At 42.5% G+C, this 16,431-nt stretch overlaps 1 protein-coding gene across 1 annotated transcript; it reads left to right on the top strand.

Annotated features, from left to right (window-relative positions):
• The first annotated feature begins 11,279 nt into the window (after window positions 1-11,279).
• On the top strand, window positions 11,280-12,221 carry LOC116674534 (olfactory receptor 6N1-like). Its single transcript, XM_032506960.1, has one exon. The coding sequence runs from the start codon at window positions 11,280-11,282 to the stop codon at window positions 12,219-12,221; it is 942 nt and encodes a 313-aa protein (XP_032362851.1).
• Window positions 12,222-16,431: the final 4,210 nt, after the last annotated feature.

Genomic DNA, 16,431 nt, shown 5'->3' with positions numbered 1-16,431 from the left:
GGCAAACTGCTAGCTTCAAAACAGCAGTCAAACCAAAGGGATGAATTCACTGACGCTCCGTCCACTATATCAGCCAATCAGGGTCTGGTGCAGAGCTATTGGCAGCTAAGGGCATGGTATAGGTGTGTGTGCCGGACCAGGTATCTTGCTTTCCCCAGGTGCTCAATCATGTCATCAATATGTGGTGTTGGAGAGCAATCAAACTTTGACACAGAGTTCAAGTATCGGAAATTAATACAAAACCGTAATGTGGCATCCTGTTTTGGAACCAACACCACTGGATCACTTTTGCAGCGCTCAATGAACCCCAGAGACAGCATCAGGTCCACTTCTTTTTTCAAGGACCCCAGGAGGCGCTCTGGGATCCTGTAACTCATTTGTTTAACTGGAGCCTCCTCCTTTAACACAATATCATGCTCCGCCATATTTGTGCAACCTGGGTACTCTTGAGATATTTGACAATTACATAAAGCTTTCACCTGATTTATCCATCAGCTGATAGATGGTCCAGGTCAGGTTCTGCTGGGGCTGCTGAGGGCAGATACTGGTCATCTACCACCTCTTCCTCCTCCACAGCTCTGATCTGTAATACCTCTGTCTTCCTCATCCTTTAACTCTTTTAGGAGGGTCACATACAGCACCCTGCTGGAACGTGGTTGGCTTGCAGTAGAAACTTGGTAGGTGGTGGGTCCAAGTTGCTTCTCCACCTCAAAGGGTCCCTGCCATTTTGCCAGCAGTTGGCTGTCACTGGTAGGCAGCACGACTAGGACCTTCTGACCTGGAACAAAGGTTCATGGCCGTGCCGAGTTATCATCACATTCTTTCTGGTACTGCTGGGCCTCCGCCATGGTCTGATTGAACCGTTCTGTCTGTCCATCCGTCTGTTGGTGGTAGGGGGTTGTTCGCACACTGTTGGTGCCAAGCAGTTGGTAAACCTGTTTCAGAAGTTTGGACATAAAGTTAGTGCCTTGGTGAGTTAATATCTCACGAGGGAAACCAACTCTGGAGAAGAACTGGACCAAGGAGAATGCCAAAATCTTTGCTTTGACAGATTTCAAGTAGATTACTCTTCTAGATACTTCTGGGTATCTGTGATCACCAACATTTAGCGGTTTCCATTTTTACTTTTTTCAACTGGACCAACAATATCCATACCAAGACGCTCAAAGGGAGTGCTAACAATGGGGAGGGGTTGGAGTGGAGCTCTACACGGTCCTTTACTTGAAGTCTTCTGGTACTGAGGGTAAGTCCTACAAAACTGGGCAACATCTGCCTGCAAACCAGGCCAGTGAGAGTACCGTCTAACAGGGTCTTCTGCTTGGCCAGCCTAGGGAACATAGTGACCCCAGTACAGTACAGTACAGTGTCTTGGGTCACCTTGGAAACCACTAGTTGCTTAGCTGGTCCATGTTGATGATAGTGAATACCATTCTGAGGTAAATACTCCTCCCCGGAACTGTACTCAAACTCACTCCCCACCTCTCTCTCTTTAGCACTGCCCAATAATGTCACTAGGCTGGAGTCATCGTGTTGCATCTGAACAATGTCTGAGGATATCTTAAACCTGGAGGCAAGTCTGGAGTTACTGCTAATGTGGATTTTATGATAGTGTGCTGGAACCTCTCCTGCCTCTTTGCCTGCGTGACTTCCACATGTTCTCTGCTTGAGTGTCAAGATCTGCATCATAAACCGGCAGGGCACTGAGGGTAACAGAGGGCTCATCTACCAGCTTGGCCTGGGCTCTGGTTACGACAACATTACTCCACGGGTGTCCTTTCCTTCTTGCTGCAACAAACGCTTTAGCCAGTGACGCAGCCTCTGAAGTAGTTCCTGTTCCCTGATCCATACCTGCAGCTCAGAAGATAGCATCGGCAAATACTGCTCCAAGATTATCATTTTATTAACAGCTTTAACAGATTTGATTTTTGGTTGAATCCACATCCCATAAAGCTAATTCAGTCTTACATACAGCTCCTTTGGACTTTCACCAGGATCAATATCTGTTGAACGGAATCTCAGCCTGTAGGTCTCTGGGTTAATGTCATACATCATTAACACAGTCAAAATCATAAGATAGGAATAAGGCACAAGACCCAGTCAGACCTAGGCCACAGACATGCTGCTGCAATCCTCTCAAATGTTGTAAGGAAGTGTTCAATATCATCATGCTCTGTTAATTTCTCTTATCTGGGTTCTGACGGGAACTAAAACTGACCTGATGAGGCAGAGGATGAAACACACTCTTGTGCCAGTTCTGTTTGGACTTGGGGCCCAGGTTCATCTGAGTCCAGAGCTGTTGATGTGTTTTCCAGAATTGGGGAAGTGCGAGCTTGCACCTCAAGCTGCAGCAGTTAGACCTGATGTTGTAGTGCCCTAAACCACTGCTCCTGTTGTGCTGACTCCTCCCTCAGCCGAGCGTCACGGGCCTCTTGCTGGCTCATGTGGGCACGAAGACTGCTAGCCAGGTCCACCATCGTTGGATCTCTGCTTTCTTCACCCTCAGTGCCTGTGACTCCTCCTGAAGCTCCAGTGTCAGTGCCATCTGCTTGCTCCTCTTGTCTTTTCTGTTGTTCCTGAGACTCCCCACAATTTCCTCTTCCACTCCATCCTCCACGCTGCATTACTCAAAAAATAAATAGAGGTTGGAAAAAAATACAAAACAAAAATTACAAGGGGTAGACAAAGACATTAAATAGCCAAACCACAATAACTACAACCTACAGTATGTTAAACCAATGTTACCTAATAAGAACTAAGGATAAATCAAATAATAATAACTAACTATAAGTATAAATAGCCAAAAAAGCACACAATTCAAAAATTAAATACTCTGCCACCCCCATGATATACGGAAAACATGGTACAGTCCAATTATCCATTCCCCATTTAAACAGCTTAGAATCAATTGGAGGTCCTTTTGTCTGTCAGCCAACGACGCCCCAGTAGCAACTCCCCAGGAACTGGCAAATTAAAAAGAAAAGGTATTAATTTCACAGAATGTAACTCAAACCTGAAATTAGCTAAACTGACAAAGTTAACTAAATGTGTGCACCCAAATGGAAAACTAAGTCAAATAACTAATAAAACTGTTTGTCGAACTAAAGGCAAGGCAAGGCAGCTTTATTTGTATAGCACATTTCAGCAACCGGGCAATTCAAAGTGCTTTACACAAAATCAGTTAAACAGATAAAACACAAGTATCCTCAAAAAAAAAATTCATAAATTAGATAAAACTAAATTGTAAACTTGAGACTACCTTCACACTAATTAGTCAATGTTAGTGCTACCTTTTGTGATCACCCTCAGTGTCACTACCCTTCACGACTCTATTTTTAGATTTTTAGATTTTTAGCTGCGTCACAGGGCGTCCCCGTGAATCGGCTCTCTGCTCCGATAAAGATACGCCCTAGGTCTTTTTTTTTATGCAAGCCACAGGCCGGTTGAACAGCCGCGAAGGAGAGAAACAGCGAGAGTATCTAGTCAGTTTACCTAAACATCCCCAATATCCTTTAAGTCTCCTCCACAACGCCATGGACAATGAGAACTTCATAATGGAGAGAGGTTCATCTCGGCCTTTATTCACCAGGACAGCTAGAGGAGAGAGAGAGGGGGAAGACATGCAGGACACTTGCTACAGGTTGAGTTAAACCCCGGACTTCTGTATTGAGGAAAAAGCCTCTTTTTATGGTCACGTGCCGTACCAATTAATCTAACCAGGGGTCCCACTAATTAATTTTCAAACAACACATGATCCCCAGTTCCTTGGGAAAAGTCCTGTGTTTGATCCAGCTGTTAGTTTGACACCCCAACCTGCCATCTTTTTCAGAATTTGGCTCTCTTATACTTTGTGAACTTACTTCCTGCACCTTCGGAGGCAGTCCGGCAGCTCTACAACCCTAACTCTCTTTACCTGCTAAATCTACATCCAGCTAGTCTCTAACTTCATCTATTTACAAGGGGGCTGATGATACTGTGAGAGTGAACAAAACGTGAATGTTTTGGGCCTTAAAAACCAAAAACAACTGTGAGTCAAAAACCCTCTCTAGATATTAGAGGAGCTGCAGAGTGGGGAGATAATTCTCTGTGGATTTGGGACTGGCAGCGACCCCTCTCACATTACACACGCTAATTGAATCCCTTTTTGTTATTAAAGATCTAGACAATTTCGATAAAATACATGATTGTACTCATGTTAGACACAATATCAACTGAAAAAACAGTCCTGTTCAGTAATGACTGCATCACTTGTTGATGGGTTCATGCTGACTCTTGTTTGTCTTCACACCTCTAATTGCAGACACCTCATTGGTCGAGATGGCATCACCTGACTAACCCATACAGGTGTGAAAGAACTTCCTGTCCAGAGGGGTTCAGCGCACCGCCTTTAGGAGCCACTAATGGGCTGTAAGACGTTAACAGAGAGGAGGATTAGATCTCCCGGGACCTGACTGTTTGTGTCTGATGATGCCCACTATACACAACAAAGTAAATGATCATTTAGCCCACCAATCCCTGATCTATAGGGAAATGAGTTTGGATCTTCAGTTTTAGCTCTGCTCATTAAGACACCATGCTGTTGCATTCACATGAACTTTGCCTCTTTAAACTTGCTGAAGACTACATTGTGTAATGTAGTTTTTCTTTTTAGTACCATATGGTGGTCAGCAGGGCCTGAAGTAAACTATTTTGGTCACCAGCCACACAAGCTTTTTACCAGCCAATGTTTTTCCTTAAAGGATTTATGAGTATGCTGTCATCAACCAGCCACGAACCTCGCCATTGTCCCCAACTGTCCCGTTTAGTGTGGAAAACGTCTTCTTTTACTTTTCTTTGACTGAGCCTCATCTTTCTGTTGGTTGATTGTTTTATCAGGCCTCTTCACCCCAATGATGTGCCCCCACCTTTTTTATTATTATTTTCACAAAGCACTGTAAGATCACATTAGGCCATTTTATTAACTTCATAAACAAGCAACACAGGTGTCACTAAAATAACTGATATGTGCCCATTCTTGAACTTATTACTTGTCTTGAAGAATACTTTCTACAAAGGACTCAGCAGCATGTGCGTCTGTGGCCTAAATGAAAATGAATGATGGCTCCTCATATGATGCAGCCAGGCGTGTACCAGGCGACTAATGGCAATGCCCGGCCAATGAGAATTGAGTGACTCTGTTGTTTGTTGACACTTAGTGTTGTTCTTTTCACATTCAAACCAAGTCTGTCATTTTCTACAATTGGTAACATTTCACGAGTTTGGACGCTAACTTGATGCCATCTGTGAAAAAGCTGAAGGTAAAGAGAGAATGGCTTCTACAAATGGATAATGATCCTAAACCCACCTCAAAATCCACAGTGGATTACATCAAGAGGCGTAAACTGAAGGTTTTGCCATGGCCTTCACAATCTCCTGACCTCAACATAAATGATGGGCGAATGGGCGAAGATACCTCAAACAAGAATTAAAGACTCTTGGCTGGCTACAAGAAGCATTTCCAAGCTGTGATACTTGCCAAAGCGGGGGGGGGGGGGGGGGGGGGGCAGTACAAGGTATTAACTCTGCAGGGGGGCCCAAACTTTTGCAGACGCCATTTTTTTGTTTTCTGTTATTTGGGAAGTGTAAATAATGAAAATGAAATCTAACTTTTTGTGACATATTATACAACTGTCTAGTCTGTCATTTGATGCCTTTTGGACTTTTTCCATCTTTTCTTGGCTTATTTATGCACATTAATACAAATTTTTACCTCGGGTGCCCAAACTTTCGAGCCCCCCTGTAGTTTGAACCTGCCGTTCCATCTCAGTGTCTCGACGGCTGCCTCAGTAGTTTTTATTCTGTTCCATCAGCCCCTCACTTCCCCCGGGCCTGTGCACATCTATTGAACTTTCTAGACATGACACCAGATACCCCCAGATACCCTCGATTCATGTTAAGGCTTTCATTTTTGAAAGAACTTTCAAAAAAACTTTTTTGTTCCCAGTCCATAATTCAGAAATCTCTGCACGTAAGCTGGCAAGACTGAAAGCCAACATTGAATGCCCATGACATCCCTTAGACGGCACTGCATTAAAAACCAGCATCATTACGTAAAGGACATTATTACCACGTGGCTCAGGAACACTTTGGAAATCCATTGTCAGTTAACAGAGTCCATCGCTACATCTACAAGTGCAAGGTAAAACTCTACCATGCAAAGTAATAGACATCTATCAAAAACACCCAGTAATGCCACTGGCTTCTCTGGGCCCGGGCTCATCTGAGATTGACTGACGCAAAGTGGAAAGTGCGCTGTGGTCTGACGAGGCCACATTTTAAATTGTTTTTGGAAATCATGGACATCATGTCCTCCGGGCCAAAGAGATAAAGGAGCATCCATATTGTTATCAGCGCAAAGTTCAAAAGCCAGCATCTGTGATTGTACTGGGTGTGTTATTGCCCATGGCATGGGTAACTTGCACATATGTGAAGGCACCATTAATGCTGAAAGGTGCATGAAGTTTTGGAGTAACTTTGGAGCGAATGTGCTGCCATCCAAGCAATGTCTTTTTCATGGACGTCGCTGCTTAGTTCAGCAAAACAATGCCAAGCCACAATCTGCACATGTTACAACATGACCTTACTTCCTGCTTGTCTCCTATCAAAATAGCTTTGGCCGCTATTCCGTACATTCTGGTACGCTCCGGCTGCACTACAACCCTAACCCTATTTACCTGCTAAATCATCCATGTTCACCAGCTCGTCTCTAACTGTGTCTTTGTGCTGAGCAGCACCACACTTTGGTACAGCGGGTATTTAGAGAGTTCTAAAGAAAGGTAGCTCATGAAAACTGTGAGAATGAAGAAATTAGAAACGTGTTGGGCCTTAAAAACACAAAAATCATTGAGTTAAAAACCCGAAGCTGAGAGGATCTGCAGAGTCGGGAGATAATTCTCTGTGGATTTGGGACTGACAGCAACCTATCTGACATCACACATGGTAATTGGATCCCTTTTATTATTAAAGATCTAAAACATTCCGATTGATTAAATTATTGTACTTATGGCAGACACAATATCCACTAAAAACATCACTGTTCAGTAATGATTGCATCAAATGTTGATTTTTTTCATGCTGTTTTCACACCTTTGATTGCAGTGATACCTCATTGGTTGAGATGTCATCATCTTACTACCTCGTACAGGTGTGAACAAACTTCCAGTCCAGAGGGGATCAGTACACCGCCTTTAGGAGCCACTAATGGGCTGCAAAACATCATTCATAGAGAGGCAGAAATCTCACGGGACCTTGTGTGTGACGAGGCTCACTAAACAGGCAAATTAAGTAAATGGTCATTTAATTTCATATTTATTTTAAAATAATAAGAAAAAACACACCTATCACATCAAATAAACACTTGTATGATGATATATCGAGAGGTCCAGAGCTAGTAGCAAAACTCAAATATTTTTGCCGACTACTTCATCTACTTCTGCACTCCACCAACACATCCCCCCAGCCCCCCCCCCCCATTTTCCCAGGGAGACTGCTGTTTTTCATTGCCCTCTGCTGGTTTCCTCCTGTGGTGAAACCTCTCCTGTATTTCTCCCAATTTATGATACATTTTCACAATTCTTTCCTTTTCATATCAACCTATTTTTGGCACAACACAGCTCTGAGACTCTAAAGGTATACAGTTTCCATCCAGTCCGAGTTCTTTCCTCGCAACTGTCACGCCGCCTGCTCTGGAATTATTGAGTCCTTGTAAATTAGAGTAGTCTAGAACTACACTGTCAAGATAACTTGTTATGACTTTATACTATATGTAAATTAAATTTAATTAACTAGGAACACTAGGGACAGCTACCAGAAGACTTACAACTTTAATGACAGGTTGCTCACGTCAGATCTACGTCTTCAAGCTCAGTTGGAGGCTGTGCAGTGACGCTCGGCAATCACCGAAATAAGGCTTCTGATACACTTAATACATTTTAATTAAATTTTATTTATAGTATAAATTCATAACAAGAGGTATCTCGAGACACTTTACAGATAGAGTAGGTCTAGACCACACTCCAGAATTTACAAGGACCCAACAGTTTTAGTAGTTTCCTCCAGAGCAAGCAACAGTGCGACAGTGGCGAGGAAAAACTTCCTTTTAGGCAGAAACCTGGGACAGACCCAGGCTCTTGGTAGGCGGTGTCTGACGGGCCGGTTGGGGTTAATGAAGAGTGGCAATAACAAAAATAGAAAAAAATAGTAGTTTGTAGCAGTTCTTTATAGTAGTTCATGGCATAGCAGGGCACTGTTCGGCATTACAAGGCACAGCAGGACGTGGCAGGGCACAGCAGCAGCTTAGACATCATACCCGTCGTTCATAAGCATTCTTCTTCCAACTGGTCTGTCCTTACCCTCATTCCTCCCTCCCCCATCCCCACCCCCTCCCTTCCCCAACACCCAAATGTTTTTGCTCACGTGTTGACAACTTCTCTCTGGCCTCGGCGACTCCAGTCACTCGGCCCGCTTCGTCAACCTCCATCGCTACCCCCAGCGGCAACAACCACCGGGCCATCAGCACTTCTGGGTTTTCCTCAAGCATCGGCCACGGCCAGTGGCATCACGCCTGACGTCACGATGCCTCGACAGCCACAGCACGCATCACCAGCTCCAACTGGCGGGGGTCAGGTCATGTTTCCCCATGTGCCTGCTCCCTCTGTCTGTCATGTCTCAGGCGATCTCTGCCTTTTCATCCTCGTGTTTGCAGGCTTCACAAAACCCTGTGCGCATACATCCCTTCATCCCTTCTTCTACCCTTCCTTCGGCCTAGCCTCAGCTGCTCCAGTCACTCAGCCCACTTCGTCAGCCTCCATCGCTACCCCCAGCAGCAACGACCACCGGGCCTCCAGCACTTCCGGGTCCCCCGCCAGCAGGGCCGGCCTGTAGCTTAGGTAGTATAGGCAAATGCTAAGGGCGCAAACCACCAGGGGGCGCCCGGCCTGTGCTGTACCTATAACGTCACCTTAATTAAAAAAAAACAAGCCTGACTTCTTTTACCTGCATCTAAATCTCATAATGTCAAAGCGTCCTAAACTGTCTGGTGCCCAGGGGAGGAAAAAAAGAAAAGAAGAGGAGGAAAAACGTGACAAAGACAGAGGTAATGTTCCAGTAAAGGTGATGATGATAATGATATTATTTTGCTGTTGCAGAACAATGATCGATAATAGCATTAGCCGTTAGCATGACATAGTTGGCTAATCAATAAATAGCGAGCGCTATCTGTTAGTTTTAACATCAGTTAACTGTACAGTGATGCAAGGGGGCGCCACCTAAAATCTTGCCTAGGGCACCAAATTGTTTAGGGCCGGGCCTGCCCGCCAGCGTCGGCCACAGCCGGTGGCATCACGCCTGTTGTCACAGGGTCTTCTTCTTCTTTCCAGCTGGTCTGTCCTTCCCCCCTTCCCCCCTCCCCCATCACCCATGCTCATTCCATCCAATGCTTTTTCAGCTTTTGAGGTGTTCTGAATTTGCACCAACTTAATCCGTCTATAATCCTTCTCTTCATCCCCAGTTTATCAGACATCACCATCCACACCTCAAACTCTCTCATATTCACATTTAGAAGTTTCCTTCCCAATTTATGCCTTGCACCTAAGCTCCTACCTCAACGAGCCACTAATCAAATACATCAGCTCCAGGTACGCCGTCAAGGCATCTCCACAACACCCACTTTTCAGTATTCCAAAATGGCCACTCGATTCTGGTTTCAAAAACATCTGAACAGAATTCTCTGCATTTCAGCCTTATCACATTATTCCCGCCACTCTTTCCGCATCGGTACAGCATCCACAGCCGCCAGATCAGGCATCTCCGACCAAACCATTCAGTTCCCAGGCCGCTGGTCATCCCAGGTATACAGATCTTACATCCCAACATTCCCAACAATCTCAACAATCTCATTTCTACACAATCTGACGCTTTTGGGGGTCTGTAGACTGTAGACCGGCGAAAAGCGCTTCTGAAAGGGAACCCCCCTCCTTTGAGTCTCCTCCACCCATACATCCTCCCAGACCAGCCATCAGACAACATCCACATAAATTTATCTATCTGCACATTCATATTGTTCATCTGCACATTCTTAATGTTTATTAAATCTTTAACTAACACATGGTTGTGTGAACCTGCGATTTGTTGAGCCATTTATTCAAAGTTGTGCAAACACATGTCCATTGTAATGTTCTACTATGAGATGTCAGTAAAGTTTTTGCATGGGGCCCCTTTCAGATGACTCCTCAAGCACTGATGCCTCGCTGTGCGATCCTCTGGTCTGATGTTTTACATCATGGTAATGTTAAGCATCCTCAGCAGCAATCACGCTGCGGTCGGATCATCTTCCTTCTGCCCGCTTTTCTTCGTCCTGGCTGAAGGTGCCTGTGAAGACCCCAAGAACTCTTGAATCTGAACATTCAGAACATTCAACAACAAAACAACAACATCAAAAAGAACATTCAGGAACTCTTATTTTCGTATTTCAAATTTCAATATGTTTATCTTCAATATTCTTTTATTTCATACTTGTTGTCCTTATTGCACCGTGGGTTGGAGTGACACATAGTATATCTCTGGCCTTGGAAGTCTGGGCTTGGGTATACTGATGCAACATAACACAAAAATGCGTAATCAGTGTGTGACACACCGTCCCTCCCTTTGGACCCTGTGTGTCCAGGTTGCTGCTCTCAGTGAGACAGCAAAACAGGATAAAGGTTCAGCTGCTGCCTCAGTCTGCTGTAGTCAGGGGAGGGTGCTGTGTATTATTCTAAAAGCTAAGTTAACACACACTGATGCAAAGACTGTTTTCTGAATATCTTCATGAATGTATTAACTGAAAAGACCACATGAATAACATGAACGCTATATACAGTATATTCTGTTGTCTGATATATGTACTGAATTCTCAGCTATCAGAGGACACTCTTTTTATTGAGCTGACATGAGATTGCTTCTTGATTTAGTTCATGTGACCCTAACCTTTTTCCACCTATGCCTATTTTTTGAACATGTCTTTTTTAACTAACTCAAATGTTGTGGTTATGCAGAATATTAGACACAATTGTTAGAAAATGTTCAGTTGATGCAACTTACATGCAGGTTTATTGACTGTTTTGTGTCTTTTGAAGTGTTGAAATAGAACATTTTGCTGAAATATTGTAATTCCGTTTACTGTACCTCAATCCGTTTTTTTTTCCCCTCTTTCTTTTTCTCCATTACTCTCACTTCTTTTCTTCCAGCTCTGCTGTTGTGCAGACATGAGCAACAACAGCCTGAATCCTTTGTATTTTCGGTTCACTCTGTTTGCAGACTTTGGGCCCCTCAGGTATCTGTTCTTCAGTCTGTGTCTGTTGCTCTACATGACTATTGTCTCTGCTAACGTTGCCATTATTCTGACAGTCTGTCTGGAGAAGTCTCTGCATCAGCCCATGTATATTTTTATCAGCTGTCTGTCTTTTAACTCTCTGTACGGCTCAGCCGGCTTCTTCCCCAGGTTTCTGATGGACATTCTGTCTGACACTCATTTAATCTCACGTCCGTTATGTTTCATTCAGATATATGTTATTAACAACTATTTATCATGTGAGATTACTTTCCTCAGCATCATGGCCTATGATAGATTTGTTGCTATTTGCCAGCCTTTACACTATCACAGTAAAATGACGTTTAAGATGGTAACACAGCTTGTGATTTTTTCCGTGCTCTACCCTGTATGTGTTGTGGGTTTCATGCTCTATCTTACTGTCCGATTACCGCTGTGTGGCAATAACCTGAATAGGCTGTTCTGTTCCAACTGGCCTGTGGTTCAGCTCTCCTGTGTAGACACAACTCTGAACAACATAGTAGGTCAGTCTCTTGTGCTCACAAACGTCTTCATCCCCCTGTTCTTTGTCCTGTACACCTATCTCCGTATTCTGCTTGTTTGCAGGAGAAGCTCGTCTGATTTCAGAGGAAAGGCGTTCCAGACCTGCCTGCCTCACATCATCACATTCACCACCTATTCTCTCTCTGTCTTCTGTGAGCTGTCATTGAGTCGATTTGAGGTTGATAAAAAGAATCCTATCATCACAGTTGTTTTATCTTTACAGTATTTGATGGTCCCCCCCATTAATAACCCTCTAGTTTACGGCCTGAGTCTGCCTCAAATCAAAGGAGTGGTTGTTAGATTTTTTAAGAAGATTCCTGCTGGAAATATGTAAAACGTAAAATGCACATATAGCAAACCATATATTGCAAAAATACAAAATATGCTTCTAATACGTGAAATGTATTTGTCCAGTTATCTTGTTTCATTTAATTTATTTATCTCGAAGGATTAGTTTGAGAAGGAGCAGGTGGAAGCAATTTGAAATGACCCCTATGTCACAAAATCATCTTATAGCAAAGTAAAAAGATATGCAAATACTTTATATTTCCATTCCTATGTTTCAAATTCTTTTCTGTATTGGTCCAGTAATGATTTTTATAATCCTTTTTTTAACTAAATGGTATTATGGCTCTTTTTGATGTCATTGTTCAGTCCATCCCATAATCTCACCCCACAAACTGAAACACACGTGCTTTTAACAGTAGTTCATAACGTCCTCTTAGATGATTTCCCCCGGCTCTTTCCTTCAACATTGGGCGTATGTTACATGATCAATTATTTTCTTTAACTTTAAACATAAATTGTGCAGTTTTGAATGTAACAATGTCCGTAAATATCAACAAATGTGAATTAAAAACAGATGATTAGCTCATGTAAGTGATTTATTATCCTGATTGCTCTTTTTTGCAACGTGTAAATATTTTGTAAGTTACTTTTCTAGGTACAGTATTTCCCCAAACTCCCACACAATATAACAAATATGGTAAAAAGTGTGCAGTACAGAGTATGTAATGTATTTTGGATCAATATGTAGTTGTAGTTGTATTCAACATAATAATACTCCTGGCCATCTTCATGCACAGATATTTAATAAGGGGCTTCCAGAACAGTTTGGATTCAAGTTCAACCCCCAGAAATGTAACTTCCTAGACTCTTTTGATTGTTTTATTATCAATTACTAATTTAACATCTGTATTTGTGGTATGATTTCCAAATACAATGCATTTAGTTTTGTTTAAAGTTAAGTATACGTTTAAGTTTAAAAATAACTTATTGAAATCAAAACAGAGTTTTAATTTATTCACTTTGTAAGTTATCCTCACAACATAAGGCTCTTACATACATTTTAAGGGGGGCTTTTTAAACTCACATTGTGGGTGTGGATTAGTCTCAACTGTTCATAAAAAGAATCTGATGATTTAGCAGGTAATAGGGTTAGGGTTGTAGTGCAGCTGGAGCGTAATATACCAGAATATACAGAATAATTTTAAAGTTCTTTCAAAAATTAAAGCCTTAACATGAATCCAGGATATCTGGGGGTATCTGGTGGCATGTCTAGAAAGTTCTATAGATCTGCACAGGCCCGGGGGAAGTGAGGGGCTGATGGAACAGAATAAAAACTACTGAGGCAGCCGTCGAGACACTGAGATGGCCCGGCAGGTTCAAACTAAACAGGCCGTTCTCATCAACCATTCGTACATATAGCTACAAAAAGTAAAGCACGATAATTCATATGTGCAGGTGAAACTCAAACAATTAGCATATGGTGCAAAAGTTCATTCATTTCAGTAATTCAACTTAAAAGGTGAAACTAATATATGATATAAACTCATTACATGCAAAGTGAGATATTTCAAGCCTTTATTTGATATCACTTTGATGATTTTGGCTTATGAAAACCCCAAATTCAAAATCTCAGAAAATTAGCATATTACATGAAATTTAAAAAAAAAGGATTTTAAATACAGAAATGTCAGCCCTCTGAAAAGTGTAATCATGCATATATACTCAGTATTTTGTTTGGGCCCCTTTTGCTTGAGTTACTGCCTCAATGCGGCGTGGCATGGATGCTATCAGCCTGTGGCCCTGCTGAGGTGTTATGGAAGACCAGGATGCTACAATAGCGGCCTTCAGCTCTTCTGCATTGTTCGGTCTCATGTCTTTCATCTTTCTCTTGGCAATGCCCCATAGATACTCTATAGGGTTCAGGTCAGGAGAGTTTGCAGGCCAATCAAGCACAGTAATGCCATGGTCATTGAACCAGGTTTTGGTACTTTTGGCCGTGTGGGCAGGCTCCAAGTCCTGCTGAAAAATGAAGTCAGCATCTCCATAAAGCTTGTCTGCTGAAGGAAGCATAAAGAAATTATTTGGCTCTTTACAGATGTACATTTGCTTTGAAGAGTTTGTCCTGGGGGGTAAAGTTGGAAATGACAAACAAGGGATTCAGTTACTAAAGAGCACTACGAGTTAGCCAGGAGTCAAACCCAGAATCTTCTGATCCGTAGTCATACGCGTTATCCATTGCGCCACTAGCCCTACGTTCAGTGTTAGCAATAGCTACGTTCTTACAACATTGTATGCAAACAGTGGTGATCTTTGTTGGCAAGGGTATAGAAGGCCAGTTAAACGTTTATTACAGTCCAAAATTTGGGGACTCTTGCGGGACTTTAAGGCTAAGCTGTCCAGTTTCTATCAATGTAAAGTAAAGCAGAAGATGTAGTAATTCAAAGAAACAACAGAAAAGTAGCTTCTCACAGGTGCCGTAACCTAGATTCCTACCGAGGTTGCTGCAGCCACCGCAACACAGAGTACCAAGCACTATAAGATCACAACCATTTGGTATTAAAATCGCCGCGTTGTTGTGATAGCATAGTCGGAAATCAGATCCACAAATATGCTGCTATTTTCTAGGTTCCCCTAATTGATAAGTAACAACTGACAATTCCAGGGATAGTTTATCTAGTACTGCTGATTCTAAAAAAACAAAAACAGAGAAAGCTTCATGATAGCTGTGCTTGAGTTAAATTGAAGGATTTAGAGCGGTTTTAGCACATGTTGAAAACCTATTTACGCATCATTTGGCTTTTTACTATGTATTTAATTTACTGTGATAGACAATGTACAGGAGTAAACTTGGAAATGAGGATCAAGTAATTTAATAGCTAAAGAACAGAACAAACTATCCAGGAGTCAACCCTAACATCTTGTGATCTGTAGTCAGACGCGTTACCCATTGTCCCACTAGCCCTACGTTCAATGTCATTGTCAATGTCAATTTTATTTCAATAACACATTTAACACAACAACAGTTGACCAAAGTGCTAAACAGGGTTAATGTCAAATACATAAATAACAAGTGTAAAAATCAGTCCAACCAAAACACATCACAGGGAGACAAACAACAACACTTTAAAACATCAGAATCCAGGTTCAGAGAGCATTGGGAGTACCTGGCTTCTCACACCATTCTATGCAAACAGTGGTGATCTTTGTTGGCAAGTGTACAGAAAGCCAGTCAAATCTTTGTTGTAGTCCAAAATGTGGGGCCTCTTGCAGGACCTTTATCCTAAGCTGTCCAGTTTCTGTCAGTGTTAAATGAAGCAGAGGATTGAGTAATTTGGAGGCATAACAGAGAACTGGCTTTACAAAGCTGCCGTGACCCGGATTCGGACCGGGGTTGCTGCAGCCACAACGCAGAGTACTAACCACTATACGATCACGGCCACTTGACAGCAGTAGGGCCTTGTTGTTGTGAAAGCATAGCGGGAACTCTGAATATCAACTCTACTGATATTTTCCTGTTTTCCCTGATTGTTGACTAACATATGAACATTTCATGGATGGTTTATCTAGCACTGCTGATTCTGTCCTTCAGGGACACATTTTTTTTTTCAAGGAAAGATGATTAGCAAGCAAAAACAGAAAAACAACAGCAAGAGCTTGATTATTGCTGTAGTTGACTGACACTTAGAGGCTTAGATAAATTTACACACATGTTGAAACAATAAGTACTCATCATTTGGGTCTTTATAGATGTACATTTTCTTTGTAGAGAATGTACTGGGGGGTAAAGTTGGAAATGACGAATAAGGGATTTAGTCACTAAAGACAATACGACATAGCCAGGAGTTGAACCTAGAAGCTTCTGAGCCATAGTCAGACGCATTATCCACTGCACCAAAGCTGGGGAACAATAGCCTGTAAGGGGGGGGGATGATGAGGACAAAGGGGAAGAGGGAGGGAAGAAGGAAAAAGAGGGAAAGGAAAAGGAAAAAGGAGTAAAAAAGAGGAAATGAGAGAAAAGATGAGAAAGATGCCAAATTACACACAAAGGAAAATCACATCTACAAAGATAATTTTAATAGATGTGACTCCCTGATGGTCTAGTGGCTAGGATTTGGCGCTCTCACCGCCGCGGCCCGGGTTCAATTCCCGGTCAGAGAATGGTCAGGACTTGATAGATACAGGTATAACATTTGAAAGAGTAAGTTCCTGGTTTTGGTTGATTTAGATTTGTCAGATTCTTTCTCATTAGTTTAACG

Source organism: Etheostoma spectabile, unplaced genomic scaffold (assembly GCF_008692095.1).
Source record: "Etheostoma spectabile isolate EspeVRDwgs_2016 unplaced genomic scaffold, UIUC_Espe_1.0 scaffold00000662, whole genome shotgun sequence".
Classification (NCBI taxonomy): domain Eukaryota; kingdom Metazoa; phylum Chordata; class Actinopteri; order Perciformes; family Percidae; genus Etheostoma; species Etheostoma spectabile.
The sequence above is the reverse complement of the archived record's forward strand: the minus strand, read 5'-3'. Positions and strand labels throughout refer to the sequence as shown.